The sequence below is a fragment of the Urocitellus parryii genome, chromosome 3, assembly GCF_045843805.1.
Source record: "Urocitellus parryii isolate mUroPar1 chromosome 3, mUroPar1.hap1, whole genome shotgun sequence".
Lineage (NCBI taxonomy): Eukaryota > Metazoa > Chordata > Mammalia > Rodentia > Sciuridae > Urocitellus > Urocitellus parryii.
Genome location: NC_135533.1, coordinates 76,873,487 through 76,891,182, shown reverse-complemented (window position 1 = coordinate 76,891,182; position 17,696 = coordinate 76,873,487). Strand labels below are relative to the sequence as shown.

The 17,696-nt window shown below is 36.5% G+C and overlaps 1 protein-coding gene across 3 annotated transcripts in view; it reads left to right on the top strand.

Moving 5' to 3' along the window:
• Positions 1-8,799: 8,799 nt before the first annotated feature.
• The window catches only part of Snx13 (sorting nexin 13), a 146,223-nt gene continuing 137,326 nt past the window's right edge, over positions 8,800-17,696 (top strand). For 2 of the 3 annotated variants that reach the window (XM_026408873.2, XM_026408866.2), the window contains exon 1: positions 8,802-12,220. In XM_026408873.2, coding sequence (XP_026264658.2) covers positions 11,621-12,220 — 600 coding nt within the window. In that variant the 5' untranslated portion in view covers positions 8,802-11,620. Of the gene's footprint in view, positions 12,221-17,696 lie in introns of all 3 variants that reach the window. The other variant, XM_077795981.1, reaches the window with a different exon arrangement.

Genomic DNA, 17,696 nt, shown 5'->3' with positions numbered 1-17,696 from the left:
TCTTGCCTCAGCCTCCCAAGTTGCTGGAATTACAGGTGCACACCACACTGCCTTCTCTGCTGCTCATTTCTGCTTGCCTTCACTTTTGTTGGCATAGGAATTTGATTTTCTTCTTCAGAGATAACCTTTTTCTGGTATGAGAAACATACCCACCAGCAAATGGTAGAGAAAACCATGGTAGAGAAACATACCCACCAGCAAATCCTGCTTAGCAAACCTAGGAAAAACAGCTTTCCTGACATGTATATATCAAATCCAAAGGATTCTTTCTCTCTGCTTAGGTCACTTTCTATCTACCAGTCACTGTGGGTCTCATTCACCATATCTATTTCATGGCCACATTTGTGGCAAGAAAGTAAACAAGGCAGAGTCTGTTAGTAGAAGGAAGAAGATGGAATACCTTAAATACTACAAAGCAACATACAGAGACTCCTGAATTATTATCTCTAAGGCAATAGAGATAATAAAAAGGAATTAAATTTCTCAGCCTTTACTAAGAACTATTTCAAGTCATAATCAATTGTCAGAGAGAGGAGAATGGAATAAGTTGGCACCTGATGGATAAACTGAGGCTGTGTGAATGAGTCTGAGTGTCAGTGCTGTTGGTAAATTGGCTCTCTGGGAAAAAAATGTCTGCATAAATTAATGAGTACCTATACACTTTAAAAACATTTTACTGATACAAAGAATAAGTAGCACACAATTTATAAAAATATTATGTACTATGCATATAAATATGTTTATGATTTCCATATAGCCAATTGATTCTTCTCTAATAATTTTGCTGTCTTTTGCTGAACTCTTGTGGGACTCCCTCTTCAAATGTGGTTGTAACTGACAAGTGTTTGATGAAGATTAGGGTTGAATGACATTTTCCTTTTCATTAACAAATAAGATGTAAGGACTTTACTTATTTGTATTTTGTTTTTATTTTTTGTGGTACTGAGGATTGAACCCAGGGATGCTCTATCACTGAGCTAACACTCCCAGCCCTTTTTAATTTTTATTTTGAGGCAGGGTCTCACTAATCTGCCCAACCAGGCCCCAAGTTTGGGAACCTCCTGCCTCAGTTTCTCAAGTCACTGGGATTAGAGGTGTGTGCCACCATGTCTGGCCTAATTTTTCAATGATGTGAGCAACTTTTTTTTTTTTTTGCTGAATTGAATAATAACTTTGAGTATTTGAAGGATAGTTCCTCAATATTTCTGTTATTTACAACATACACAATAGTTGCAATAACTTTTATGTTTACCATGAATTTTTTTTGTCACTTTCTTAACTCTAGAAAATGAATGAAACAGCAATTCAAGCCTTGGTTAGTGGTATTTCCTAATTTATGTGGTATGAATATTCTCAAATGCAGTTGTCTTTTTTTGGGTCTGCATTTCTTTTTCTTATTTATTTATTTATTTATTTATTGCATTACAATTCTTAATACACCTTTGTACCACAATTTATCATATCTCTGATTGTATATAAGGTGAATTTGGTGTCAACATACCTTATATAAATGTAGTTGTCTTTATGCTACCACTAGGATATCACGGAAGACAGGAATTGGGAGGAGATGTGTACCAGCATCCAGTATCTTCACCATACAATAGATTTAAATGACCTCAAAGTCATACATAATACTAAATAATAGTAAAACAATTAGGAAGTGTTTTTTTGAGTGTTTATTACTTTTGTCATATATATATATATAATTTCATTGTAAATTTATATAATTTTTAATTATGGCTGTGTTGGAAAATAGTGTACCAAAATTCCAGAAATTTTAGCATTTACCCTCTGAGACAGTTCAAACCAGTCCAGCATATCATTTGTATGATTGCAAGATAATGTTAGTCAAGAGACCCCTGTTTGAAGTTTTAAATTTTTTTTAATAGAGCTGAGATGTAAAATGAAGGCTCTGCTTAGCCTTCAAATTTTTATCTGAGACAATATACTCCACAACTATATGTAGGTAGATAGCTAGTGTCAGATACACTCAAATTTGAATGGCTTTACTTTTTTTAATTTGTTTTAATTAGTTACACATGACAGTACAATGATCTTGACATATCATATGTTTGAATCAGATGGGATATATAATATCTCATTTTTCTGAGTATACAGGTTGAAGAATCACATTGGTCATGCATTCACATATATACACACAGTAATAATAATAGTTTTACTTTATGATTAGATGTGTTTTAGATTATCCACCAGTTTGGATTTTCCAAATCCATTTTCTTTCTCTCTTTTTTTAAAAAATATTTTTGTTTTAGTTGTAGTTGGACTCAATACCTCCATTTTATTTATTTTTATGTGGTGCTGAGGATCAAACCCAGTGCCTTTCATGTGCTAGATGGGCGCTCTACCACTGAGCTACAACCCTAGCCCCAATTTTCTCTCTTATTATAGTGCAAATGATTGAGAAGGTATTTTCTCATATAACCCCAAAATTTAATTCCCATACTTTTATAGTTTAACTAGAAAAGGAAGGAAAAGCAGAATCTCTGAAAGTGTTTTCTGCTTCTTCACTGGTGTGTGTGATTAAAATCAAACTTCCATTTCCTCATATTATGAACTCTATCAGAATTTTTTTCACACTTGAATAATCTTTTAAAAAACTGTACTAGACAAAGTGTGACAATGAACATTAGAAATATGCTCAGATATACTGGCATCATTTAGTGGGTATGATTTTGCTAAGATATGATTAAAGGAAAATAATGGTGATAAATGCTTGATACTTTACTTTTATGCATTTAGCATTGAATACAGAAGTGCCATCATCATTTTTTTAAAAAAATTTTAGTACCAGGGATTGAACCATGGGGCACTCAACCACTGAGCCAGATCTCCAGCCTTTTTTTTTCTTAAAAAAAAAAATCATTCAGAGACAGGGTCTTGCTAAGTTACTGAGGCTGGCTTTGAACTTGAGATTCTTCTGCCTCAGCCTCCTGAGCCACCGGGATTATAGGAATGTGCCACTGCACCTGGCTATAATTGTCTTTTTAGTGATTTTTCTGCAACTCAAACTCTCAGGTGCTTTAAGCAACCAAAGAAATGGATAACTGAGATTAATTGATGAATTAAGTCGGAAACCTGAGAGTAATTGTGTTCTTTAGTAATTATTTTATCTTTTATGTTCAATATAGATGTGTTGCTTTTAAACAATGTGCAACTGTAAAACCTACCAGTTTTCTAGTATTTATTTTAAACTTGACTTTATTTCTTAAAATCAGCAAAAAAGGCAAAGCTGTATAATTATGAGACACATTGTATCAAAATGTTTCTAAGCAATTGATTAAAAATAAAAGTGATAATGAAGCTAATAAGATAAACTGAAGTTTAGGAGAAAAAGTTATTAGACATGAGTGAAAATAAATTTATATTAGTAGTCTGGAATATCAAAAATGGAAGATTTTGCAAATCAGCTCTGGATTTAACTTCTCATACATGTCTATGTACTGTAACAAAATAGGGCTGCTGATGAAGTTAGTATAAAATTGCATCATTTGATTTGTTCTTCATGGTAGTAAGAGTTCACAAGATACCTCTTTTTCTGCTCTTGTGGGATTTGGAAGCATCCTGAGCCCATGATCATGAAGGATATTTAGGTACTAGAAACCAGCCTCAGGAGAAACATGATGGATTCATCAATGATAGAATTATCAATGTCAGAACTAGGTGAGAAGAGAGAGATGAAATTGATCTAGATAAGCAGAAAAGCATAGGCTCCTGGGGGTGGGGGAAATGAAGGAGAATAGAACCAACAAAACCCAAGTCTGGTACCCCATTCAGAAAAGAAGGCAAAATGCAAGAAATAAACTCCATACCCTAAGATAACCGTATAGTCACAGCATGAGGCAGAGGCTGATGGAAACAAGGCAGGCATATACCAATCATAGTGATGTCAATGATAAACAGGCCTCAAGTGGATTTTGTGAGACTAGATGAATGTATAATGTCATGTCAATGAGAAAAAAAATCAGTAAATATGTGAGATTGGCAGAGGTGAAGTTTGTTTATACTGGAGTAGAACTACAGTTATATTTCTGCAAATTAGCAAAAGAAATTAGATAAAACTCTACTGGTTTCATACTTTTATCTCTTCTTATATAAGAGGGGAGGAAGTAGTTAAAACTGGAGATCTAAACTAGTTATGCAACTCTACCTCAATAGGCAAGAAATGCAGTCTACTTCACTGCACAGAAGGAAACTGAAATGATTAGGTAAGATAGCATCATCATGCCATCGAGTGACCTAGGGAGCTAATGGCTCATAGGTTCCAAAGACAAAAATGAAATTTGGAACATAGAAATTTGATTATATTTTCACAGTATAGAGTTTCTGTGTAACCAAAATTTCTGATATAACCATAAAGTGAATGAATTATCCAGAGGAATGGATATAACTTTAAAATAAAGGCACCTGTTTTAAGAAGTCAACAATCTTTCACAGATTACTATAACCCAATTAAGACCATAATAATATAGGATGTTATTTCAGGGTAGCGAAATTGCATTAAAAATAATTCTGTAATTTCTGTTTTAAGGTTATGATAGAATGGCCACTTTCATCATGCATTTTTAAGCACAGTGTAAATCATAGTAATATTTTGCAATATGTTGTCTGTGATATTTCCCCATAAATTTCCTGCCCTAAGTAAAAAAAATACTATAATAATAGAAAGATGAAGAACAAGGTTTGTGTTATAATTCTATGATCATAGGATTTGAAGGGAAACCTAGATCTCATCTATTTCTCTTTCCTTTTTTGGAGACTAAATTATTCAGGCAAAAATGCAAAGAGCATAAATATCCTCTTTGGACCTCCTAACAACTAGATGGGAAATGAAAATAAATTTTCTTGATGAGTTCCATAACCCTGCAATCTTTACATTTCAATAGTTGGCCCATTTAAGGTTAAATGAATAAAATAATGTGCAAATAAATGAACAAATTCCATGATTTTTTAAAAAGGACTCTCTGATAAATAGTCAATCATGCACCTCTACCCAGAAGGCAGACATTTCCCTTGTAGAAACATGGAAAAAAATGGATTCCTTCATTCATCCTTCTGCTACTCCTACCAATAAAAACAAACACATCCCATTCAAAGCAGAACATTTAGCTCTCTGTTAGCAACAGAAAGAACACTTCCCCAGCAACAGGAAAACCCGAAAAGGACATCTATTTTTAAAAATAAAATGTGAAGCCCTCAGCATTTTGCTGATTTAGTGAACAAGACAGAGAATAAATCTTATCCATCCAAATTAGGTGAATGGCCTATGGATTTTAAGAACAAATAGCCTGATTTTACATACCTTTTATTTGATTATTTGCTTTGTTTTTATACACCAGATCTTTTCCTGACATTTCTGCTGATTTCTCTGTTTATGGTTATTTGCACATATGGCCATTATAAGGCAGGAGGTGTCTCATTTTAAGTGGAAAGGTGGTAATTCAAGGAGTTCATTACCATATGAAAAATAGTTCATAGCCGTCTGTGCCACTGCTCAGTAGCAAGGTTTTGTAAAAGGAGGTGGTAAATATGCTTGAAGAAAAGTGATAGGAAAATGAACTGCAACTTTCTTATTATTGTTACATATCACAGTTTTAAAACAGAAAGAAACCTAAAGAAGCATTTGATTTTGAGCCCTGGCATTGTTCAATGATTAAAATAACAACCTACTTTATTTTATGTGTGTGTGTGTGCGTGTGTGTGTGTTTTACACATATAAGTGTTAATATGTGTCATATATGTTGGATCTTCTAAATTTACAGTTAAAAAAAATGGAAGCTCAACAAATGATGAATTTTCACTTCAAAGATTTAATCCTATTTAATAGCAAAGGCAGGGTCACAAAGCAAATCTTCTCAGGTTTCTATTCTTTTCATTCCCCAGCCAATATTATGAGCCATAGATGTGATATCTCTTCCATTCAGTTGTGTGTACAATTAGTACAGTTTCCAATTTAACATTTTCATTGAAAACAAAAACATCACATAGGCAAGGGTGAGGACATGCCAAATTAACTTTGTTGCAACTAATGCATTACTATTTAAAAACAATAGTACTTTTTAGAATATGCTTATTTTCTCTTTTTAACTTAGTTGTTAAGCTAGTTAAATAGGAAGCAATATATTATTTGATTTTACCCTTTGTAAAAATGGAACTAGCTGAGGTAAGCCTTAAATATGGAGATGTATTATACGAGCTTGTTTTATGAGTAGATTGCTTTTCTCATTTCCTCCTTTGGCTGAAGGCAAAAACAAGAAGACAAAGGCTAATAACAATACTTAGCATGTCAGATTAAGGACAGAGATGGTCGAAACGTTTTAGTCTTTAGTTTAATGTATATACTTAAAGATGTAGTATACACATAATTCTGAATTACACACACACACACACACATACAAACAGAGTCAAATAAGCTCATTCAATAAAATCATAAGGTGCTTCGGTCTACAGATAAAAATGTGAAAGCAATTGCTATGCACTTTACGATTTGGGCTGGTGAAACAATTCTCTATGGTATTATAATGGTGGATAGGTGACATTATGCATTTGTCAAAAAGAGTAAAGCAACTTATGCAAATAAAAAATCAAATCATTTAGGAAGTAGGCAGATCTCAGGAAACAATGAAGTTGACAAGACAATCTAACTGTATTATAAATGTATCAAATAACCTTACTGAAGGGATTGGGGAAGAGGTGCCCAACTCAGTAACTCTGGAAATGACTAAAGTCTGTAAGATTAAAAACAAAAGTAACTATGTGGGAACTGAGCTTACAGTTGATAAATCTGTTTCCCATGAGGGTATGGGCTAACAATTCTGATACTGCTATACATGTGCATTGAAATGAAACAAGTAAATGGAGATGGCAGGAGCCAGATTTGTCACTGATAAAGTAAGAATTATAGATAAGGGGAGGAAGTAGAATGATTGTTTTGGTAAATGGAATTAAGTTGGAGACATCACTATATACTAATATTTAGCTTAATATAGAATGTTACATACAAAAATATACACTAATCCATGTATATACACCTATATGTATATATAGGTACATGGATTAGTGTATACCTATATATTATCCTTGCTTTGTCAGCTACAAAGGCTTACAAGAAATGACACCTCAAGCGGCAAGTAAAATTTCTATCCTGGTTTCTAATATCATTCTCCAATAAAAGGAACCAGGGTTTCTTAGAGAAATAGTTGATTCTAGACTTGGGGCATGATAATTCTGGAATATTTTATATCTATTAGAAAATAAAGAAGTGCTTAAGAATGAAAATAAATGGCTCCATATTGATTGGAGTTTGTTAGAGGGACACAGGACATCTGAAAAAGTTCTAGTGACCAAAGCTGGGACAATTTGAATAATAAAATAAACTGGTATTGAATTTTAACCTAAAGTTAAGATAAATACCCATGTGTTCATGTTTATATAAATCATTAAATAACAGAAAAGAGGCAAATCTCCAATGGAAAATAATTTCAAATAATTTATTTGTATACTCTACCCTCAAAAGGAACATAAATTCCCATTCTCTAAGTGTGGGCCACACAGAGTGTCTTCTTTTCAAGGAGTATAGTAAGAAAAGTGGAGAAAAGAGTAATTTCACAGTGTAGAAACTTGACAAACATTACTTCAGGTGATAAAAGCTCAATACCATCATTGATAGCTTGTATCTTTTACAGGTTACCTAGGATAAGTGACTAAAGCTCTCAAGGTCTGTAAGTGTATGATAAGATCTACTGTGATGACCTTTTCCAAATATTAGATATAATACATTCAAATTCTTGCTACAATCTGGCCCATAATTAAGTATCCATAATAAAGAATTGTTTGTAATGTGCTTTCAATCTACTTTTTTATTTTTTTGTGGTTTAAAACAGTATTTGCTTTTAAGAACTATCATCTGGGGTACCATAACCTGGTAATACATATGAAATATACCATAGACTTTTAAGTATTTGTAATATTGTCCTTTTTATTTAGCTCTTTGTATCATTGTAGAACTGTTATTGAAGAGACTTGTGAACATTGTAATTTTATAATGGCTGCATCTGCTGTTAGCAGAGCTGTATATTATTTCTGCCTGATTGTTGGTCTTGAGTTGGCCCAGTATTTTCTCAAACTGTACCAAGCAAGAAAAAAATACCCATGCTGGGCTGTTTGAAGGTAGACTTCAGAGCACTCTTAAGTGCTCTGGAATTTCTGTTTAATATTGTTCTATAAAAGCTGCTATTGGGATAGTCTGCTCTTGTCTGTACCTTGACTACAGTCTCCTGTTTCCAATGCATTATTTCAATGTCGATTTGCTGGCTTTGACCCTGTACTTTGTTAATGAATATATGGCAGTTATTAATGTTCAGTAGAGATGGTGGATCATGCTAATAATAAGAAACTGGAGCTGATAAAATGTTTAAATAAAATATAATGTATTATATATTTCAAATTAGCTAGAGGATTTGTAATTATTTTACTACAAAGTAATAAATATTTTGAGATGATGGCTATGCTGATTATCCTGATTTGATCATCACACTATGTATATACATATTGAAACATCACATTGTACACTCTAAATTTGTACAATTATATCAGTTAAAAATAAAACTAGCCAGGCATGGTGGTGCACACCTGTAATCCTAGCGGTTTGGGAGACAGAAGCAGGAAAATTCAAAGTTCAAAGCCAGCCTCAGCAACTTAGTGAGGCTGTCTTTCAATGAAACAAAACAAAACAAAACAAAAACACACACACACACACACAAAAAAAAAAAAAAACCCAAAAAAAAACAAAAAAAGGAAAAAGGGCTGGGACGTAGCTCAGTGGTTAAGTGCCTTTGGCTTTAATCCCAAGGACCAAACAATCACACACTAAAAAAAAAGTTGTTACCAAAATATTTAAATGTGACAACTGTTCGATAGGTCAAATTTGTTTAGGTAGTTAATGCTGTACATTTCCAGTTTCTCAAAAAGAAATTAGAGGCAATTTGTGACAATCTGAATATGTAGAAAAAATTGTTTTGTCTCACACTAAAAATGGACAACCTGGATATTCTGTTTGCTTGGAGGTTTAAAAATCACTGGCAGTGGACTGTTTCAAAGCATTTCACACTTGATTTTTGCTTCTTTTTGTCCTCTTTTCTTTTGCTAGACTGATTGGATATTGCTGTTGGGAAATCTAACTTCTTTCAATAACAACCACAGAAGCATCCTTATCATGTGCTTCTTAAGATAGTTTTGTTTTAAATTTCTTATTGATAACTAAAATACCCAGCATCTCAGATCTTCCTGTTCCACATTTCCTTTGTAATAACTGATATGAATAGGATGTTTTTAAGACCACATGGAATGAAACTGCAATCTGTATCAAATTAGGTGCTTACTTTGTTTTTTAAAATGCTAGCTGCTTCTGTAAGCATTCTTTTCCAACTATATAAGTCAATTTCCACAATTATGAAATAGCATACCTATTCACTTTGTTTCCTTTGCTAGCATACCTATTCACTTTGTTTCCTTTGCTAGAAAATTAACTTTGACTCATCCCCAACAGTATTTGTTTAAGAAGGTGGAGGGAAAGGCATAGCTCACAATTCTGTCACAAGCTTTCTTCTTAGTATTCTAGTGGCAGTATAACTTAAGTAATTTACTCTTTCAACATAAAGGATTGTTTCTAATTAGTTTTAACTAGCCTTTTCCATGGTGTCTTAGGAAATGATTCAGGCATCAATTTAAAATATATTTATTGAGCATCTACTCTGTGTCACACACCATCCTATTTTAGGTACTAACGAAATATCACTGAACAAAACAGAAAGACATGGTCTCATGGAGCTTATGATCTAGTGGAAGACAGATAATAAGAAAAATAGTAATTTGTTAGGTGTAACTACTATGAAAAAACTGAAGCAAAGAAGGGAAGCTGTTAGGGGAGAGGCAATGTTTTAAATGGAATGGTAGGGTAGGTTTCTTGGATGATATTGGTGGAAAGATTTTTCCAAATAGAGATAATAGGTACATATGCTCCAGGATTGAGATTGCCTTGTTGTTATATAAGATCAGGGAGCAGGCCTGTGTAGCTGGAACAAATTGTTTAGCAGAAATAAGGGCAGAGGTAGAAATAGGGGTAGGACTAGGAAGGTTAGCTAGTATAGGTTTTAAGGTCACAGGACTCTGGATGAGAAAATTGGGAAGGTATTGAATAGCTGGCAATTTTAGCTTGCTCTTAGTTCTACAAACTTCTGAATATTAAAAGTATAACCATGTCATATCACAAGTTGCTACAAACCTCAAGTTGTGCCCAAACCTAATTTACCATTCTTAAAACAAGTGAAAATGCCTTACTTCTGAAAAGGGAAAGAGATGTAGAGAATAAGATTGAATACTAAGGCCAGATACCTAAATTACAGCTTTAATTCTCTAGTTGGGATCTTAAACATTAATGAGCCTTCTTCTCTGTTTTCTTATTTACAGGTTGGAAGAGTATCTTTTTCCAGGGTTCTTGTTATCTCTAGTATGTCTTGGTTTCCCATAATACCTCAGTCCAGGCTGTATTTTCCAATCTTATTTCCTATTTATGGCTTGCTCTTTCTATACCAATAATATATTTTACTGTATTACACAGTTCAGAATTTTCCTGACCCAGCAACGTGGAAATGATGTATAAAGTATAGATTAAACAACAAAAACTACTTCGCTAGAATTCTCGTAAAATGGAACAAAATCAGGGTTTTCTTGGTTTTCTGTTTGACTGCTTGAATGAACCATTTTGTTTTCTTGGTGGGGACAAAATATAGTACAAGGTTTGTAATGCCTTTACTCACTGTTCTGAGAATTTAAGAGGAACGGATTAAGTAAATTACACTTAGCACAACAGTATTATTGGTAAGTGGAGGGAAAAGATTTCAGTACTGGGAAAGAAGAAACTAAGGGTCTTAGTTTTTCAGATGCCTTTATACCCCTTATAAGAATGAGATTGAAGTGTTCTGCATATTAAATCTGAAAATTTTCTTGTCAATTTCTTTGGAAACTGATTTCTAACATAAAATATGGCACACGTTAACAGTACGTTCGAGTAAAGGACTTCATTACAATTCAGGAAGAAGTGAGCGCTTCTACAAACTTTATCCCACTTTAGCGACAGACTGCCTAAGGTGTCAGTCTCAGGGGTTTCTATGCACACGGAGTTCCAGAGTATAGACCCATTTAAACTGAAAGTGTATAGAATGACATATGAAATTTGCTCACTCGGAAACACGAAAACATTGTATAAAGATAAAGCAATAAAGCAGTTAAAGGAAAAACCCGCTTTAGATATATGTTAAAGATCTCCTACTTGAAGAAAACCAAGCTCTTCTGATTACGCAAGGTGCTGTCCAATCACCAAATCCCCAAGAGCAAAGCTAAAGCCGATATGCCCATATCACATCTACAACCTGTAGCGCACCCTTGTAAAGAACTCACTGGGGACTGATAGAGACAAAGGAAAGTTTGTCAAAGTTTTGGAGAAAGGAACGGCGCGGGGAGCGTTTCAGACTACACTTTAAGCCCAGGCAGTGAAGGAAGCCGACTACCCCAACTTGTTCTTCGATCGCCGCTGGGCCAGGAGATGCGAGATGGAAGTTTTTCTACAGGAAATCAGTCTCCCGGTCCCCGTGACGCTGGAGATTCGCAGGGCCATCAGTCAAAGTCTGGGCTTCTGCCATTCTCGCTCCTCCCCAGGGCTGGCCAACTCAGGCGTTTGGGGAAGGACGAACGAACTCCGCGGACAAGCATTCCAGATTCCCAGCGACCCCGAGGCAGGGGTTTCTCTCCACTCGCAGCAATCCCGAATTGCCCGGGGCACCTAGCCCGGGAAACTTCGCAGCCGGCGGCAAGGGGACGACCCCGCGCCCGCCTCCATTCCTCCGCGCGCCGGCGCTATGGAGACGGTCACGAGACGCCGGCGGCTCCTGCGCCCGCCAATGGGAGCGCACGTCGCGGGGAGACGCGGACGTCGCTCTTCCAAGATGGCGGCGCGTCCGTCGCGAGCAGCCGGGCCGGGGGGAAGCCAGCGAAGCCGAGTAAAGCCGCCGCCTGGGAGAGGACTGAAGGAGCAGTTGCCGCCGTTGGCGGCTGCCCGAGCAGTTTTCGCTACTGCTACGGCTGTTGCCATGCGGCGAGGCTAGGGAGGACCTCACTTCCCCGGGGTGTAATAATGTTAACAGAGGTAAGCTGCGACGGCGGCCAGTGTTTACCTGTGAAATGGGGAAGGGGCCGGCGCCAGTCCATCAGGGAACATTTCTCTGGCCGGTGGGCCCGATCCCCCGCCGGGGGCCTGAGGAGCTGCGGGGATCCTACAAGTGCCCCCAGAGTAGAAGCTGTGCTGACTCAACAGAGTCCCACTACCTTCGGCTGCCGGTGCCTCGCCTTTCGCAATTGCCACTTGCCAAGTCTCCCCTGGCACTGGGCTCCCGCCTGCTGTCGCTACGTCCTAACTAATCGCTCCCTTCATGGTGTCCCCTTACATGCTGGTCCGTGGCAGCGTTGGCCCCTGTGCGTTGCTGCTGGTTTTCCTTGGCCCTAAGGTTTGTCCGAGGTTCCTCTTCTCGGGTCCATGGGCTCCAGGCCCTCCACCTCCGAGCTCAGTCAGCATCCTGGGTTTGCCGCTCCGCTAGATCCGTTTGTTTCCCATCCCTTACTTTGATCGCTTCATGAAGTGGACGTTTTCCATTAAGCTACACTGGGATAGCTTAGTTTACCATCCCTCTTCTTTCCCCACATCCTGTCACCGTTCTTTTAAATCGTGGTAACCGCAGAGTTCAATGGAGCATCTGCCTTCTTGATTTGTGTATATGGTCCCCTTGCTACTCTGGAATGGTTTTCTCCTTGGACATGAAATGGAAGTAGGGCAACACTGACGAGCGAATCAATTTCCCTTTTCTAATGCCTACTGTCCATTGCACAAAACAGACTTTTTGAAGAAGTAGTTTGCCTTTACTAGCAGTACTTTAAGAGGGAGAAATTGAATTGGTGTAACTAGGTCCTTGATTAGCCCAGTTATATATAGTACATGCAGGTGTTACCATCATTGACTATAAAATACTGAAGTTTGTGGATTTGATAAGGTTTTTCTTAGAATCTGTACCCTTTAAGTACTGTGAGGATCCCCATATCAGGGACTATTTTAGGCATCTTTGTGGGCTGAACCTAAGATAGGAAGCAGTTTTAATGGACAATGGGAAGTAGTCCTACATGCACCAAGAAGGAAATAAAAACATTTATAGATGAGTGGCTTTTATGTGTGAAAGTGATGATAAAGGATACTTACCTTTGTCCTTGGAACTTGATGAACTCGGAGAAATGCCATACTTTGGTGTTTGTATTTAATCTATGTACAAATCCTGGCATTTGATGTGTTCGCTACTTATTTTTAGAAGTTAGAAGTTCTCTTTATATTTCCATATTCTACAGGTTTTTAATTTCTGTAGTAATTTCATTGTTGGAAACTGTGACTACATCATGAATTTCTGTTATCATTAGCAGATTAAAAAATGAAAGTTTTGTAAGCTGGGCACTGCAACATATGCTTATAATCACAGCTGCTTGGGAGGATGAGGCAGGAGGATGCCAAGTTATGAACCAGCCTGAGCAACTTTGTAAGACATTTTCTCAAAAATAGCTGGGGATGCAGCTCAGTGGCAGAGCACTTGCCTAGCATGTGCAGGCCTTAGTTTGTATCCCCATGTGACAGCAGAAAGAAAGAAAGAAAGAGAGAGAGAGAGAGAGAGAGAAACACATAAGTTCTGTGTTTTACCTTTAATGTGACATTTTGATGAGAATAGTTATCCTTATAGGTTTTCACAGGTGTCTCTAATACATAATGTTTTATAAGGCCATCTTTTGATAAAACTTGGCTGAATGTTTTAAAGATTTTTATTACTTTCACATGAAAGTGGTATCTGACTAGTAGTGGTGTCTTGATTTGTGAAAATTGGACTTCTGAAGTTTGTGTATTTACTATAATTTTGTTTGAGCAAAGTATTTTAAACAGTAATTAAATGACAGTAGCAAGATGTATGTTAGTGTTTTGTGTGTGTGCCTTCACAAGTTTGTAAGTGGCAGACCCAGGGTTTTAACCTTGGCATTTACTACAGAGCCATTCTGTTAATCACTACTTTGGATCGCCTCTTCAGAGAAAGATCTAGATTAAATTGTCCTTGGATTTCATTTATAGTTTTCAGTATTCATTTTTATGGATTAGGAAACTGAAGCCTAGAGAGTCATCCAAGGTTAAAAGATTATTAGTGACATAGTTGAAACTAGAATCTCATCTTCTGGCTCTTGAGCACAAAGTGATGACCATTTTGCTCAGCTGCTTTTCTTTTTCTTTTTTTTAAAATTTTTTTGGTTATATCTTTTAATATGGAATGATATTTTTATTGGTGCTGAGAATTTAACCCAGTGCCTCACCTGTGCTAGGTAAGCTTTCTACCATTGAGCCACAACTCCAGCCTCAGCTGCTTTTCATTTAATAGTTTTCACCTCTTTTGATAGGTTTTAAAACATGCTACTTCCTTGTCTGAATATTGTTAGTAAACTGAAAGATTATTGTTACTTGAGAAAGACTTTTTACTTCACCTTAGCTTTTTTCTGACCTTAAAAAAAAAGCAAAAAAACAAAAACAAAAAGAAAACTTCTAAGCCTTGTGAAATGGTACTATTTTGAAATATTTTAGATGTAAAATTTCACTAAATATTGGTTACTAAAAAATTAGTAGTGTGGGACTTCTTTTTTACTGTATTAGTTCTAACTTAGATCTGCAGGTTTTAGAGGATGATTTAATTCATGTTATATCTCAAAATATACAATGATGATTTGTGGCATGAAAGATTATCCTGCCTTTAAGTTAGTCATGCACAGCAAGCATTGCCTGTGCTTAGAAAATGTTGAATTTGTACCTGGTTCCTTTACATCTCAGCATTGCAGTAGTGATATTATCTACATTAACCAGATGAGAAAACAGGTTGAGAAAGTTAAAATAGTTTGTTTAGAATCATGTAACAAGTGGTGGAGCCAGGAGTGGCACTTAGGTCCTCTTACTCAAAATTATGTGCTATTTTTTGTAGCTCAGTATGGAATGTATCTTTTTTTTTTTTTTGTAGCTAATATCAGTTTACTTTTTTTTTTTCAAACCAAGGTGGGAATACTAAGTACAGTGACATGATAACAGCAATGATAAGTGTTTATATGAAACTTCAGTTTTGCATTTTCAAAATATACCTTTAATTGAAACCTTTTCAGAAACGAGAAACCACCTGAGTTATTCATTAGAGCTATTTTAAGTTAGGCTGAAAGAGAAAATTACTCAGTTGAGCAAACTAATATGTGCATTGAACTTTGAAACCTGTGAAAGATATTAGATTAGTATGAATTGAAAACAGACCCAGTTATATAGTTCTCATTTGTAACTCTTTGGCTTCAGTTTGAACTATTTATATTCTAAATGTAATTGAATTATTTATAAGACTTGCTAGTTATATTTTTGTTTTTTCATTTTTCATACAGGGATGAGGTATAAATATGTATATCTCACATAGATATGCACATATATATATGTAAACACATATATATGCACACAGATATATTTAATGTCTTATTATAATTTTTTCCTTCGGTCATTGCCTCTATTAGAATGTCATACTTTTAATGTTTCTCCTATAGCATGTGGCAAAAAATTTTTCATGGTATACTTGAAATTTATTTGTTTAATATTAATCCACTCAACCTCTGACACATCTCTCTCTCTTTTTTTAAACCAACAATAAAATCTGTGTATAAAAATTAGGACGGGAGATATTTAACTGAAACTTTGTTTTAATTAATCTGATTTTAACAGTAGAATATAATGAAATATTTATCAGTACATTTTTATTAGTATACCTTAAAACTTTTCTTGATGTTTCAAAAGCTATTAGGATTATGATTCTATGTATTATTGCGGAGAATGAAAGGTATAGAATGTTAGGTGCAGGACAGGCTGAGTAAGCTGTCTGCAGGGCATGCCAAACAAAGTTAGTTGCAGGGTGACCTGGTCACTCAAACCCTCTGTCTGGCTCTTTATCACCTGTTTGCTTCAAGCCCAAAAGCCCAAGTCCCCACTCAAGGCTGAGCACTTTGCCCCCCCCCCTGCTCAAGGCTGAACACTCAACCCCCACTCAAGGCCAAGCACTTAACCCCCCTTGTGCCAACAAGGCAGCTTGCAGACCCAGAGACCTCATTAGATTTGGGCTATAAAAACTCCCTCCTGCCAGGCCCCTCTCTCTCTTGCTTTCTCTCTCTTGCTATTTCTCTTGCTTTCTCTGTCTCTCTCGTGCGCGCGCGCGCGCGCGCGCGCGCTCTCTCTCTCTCTCTCTCTCTCTCTCTCTCTCTCTCCTTCTCTCTTTTCTCCTCTGTTGCACTGCTGCAATAAAGATCTCTTGGTTGCTCTGAGTGTTGTGGTCACTTCTTTCATTGGTGCCGAAACCCGGGAGAGGGTTAAAACCCACTTTTGGGTCCCTCTTCCTTCGGAAGTGCCACTCACTGGACAGCCTGAACCCATTTTCTCGACCACCAGAACTCCATCCACCACCGGCCTTCGATTGGTGAGTTTCCCCTTCCTGGAGTCCTAAATCCAATGGTGATGTCAGGGCAAACCTCTTTGCCCACCTGCGGAGAGGAAAGCACCCTGTTTCTAAATCAGATGCACATTGGGGTGGGGATAAGGCTCAGTGGTCAAGTGCCCCTGAGTTCAATCACTGACCCCTCTCTCCCACCAAAAAAAGACTTCTTATCACTTTTGATGGGTGATTTTTCCCACAAAGAAGGTGATAGAATTTGGAACATATTGCATTTATTTAACCATGGAGACTTTCTTGTTTTGGGGGGAATCCTGAGATATAGTGAGAAGGTGTGCATGTAGAAAGCATCTTTGAACTTCTAATGTTCTTTTAAAACATGAACATGTATGGGTGCACACGTACGTTATGACTTGGTTTTTAAAATTATTTATGGTAGAAACATTCTTGGGATAAATCAGTCCTTAAACTATATGAACTATTTCTTTAATTATTATTCATGACATTTTAAAGACTACTAATCAGAACAAGAACTCCATAGGTTCAGTGGCATTCAAAAGATGTTGAAGTTTGCAAACAATTTTATAAAGGGAGTAGAAGACCATCAGTGTTTAGAATGAGTCTGCTTTGCCATTCTTCACACATCATTGTTTAGCATCTTTTGACCAGCTAAGCTGAATATTGCTAACTAGTTTTAATAATTTTTGTATCTATGTTTATTTATTTCTGGGGATTGAACTCAGGGTCACTCAACAACTGAGCCATATCCCCAGCCCTATTTTGTGTTTTATTTAGAGACAGGGTCTCACTGAGTTGCCTATGCCTTGCTAAGTTGCTGAGACTGGCTTTGAACTCACAATCCTCCTGCTTCAGCCACTTGAGCCGCTGGGATTATAGGCATTTACCCCAACGCCCAGCTGGTGATACATACTTAACTCTATCAACAATATTATTACAGTAGTGAGGCAACACATAAATTAACCTATATGTGAAGCATTATAAGGTATGAGTCTTTATGTACTTATTTTTGATGTGATGTTGGGGAAATCCTTTGAACTTTCTAAGCATTAGTTTCCTTCTGTGTATAAT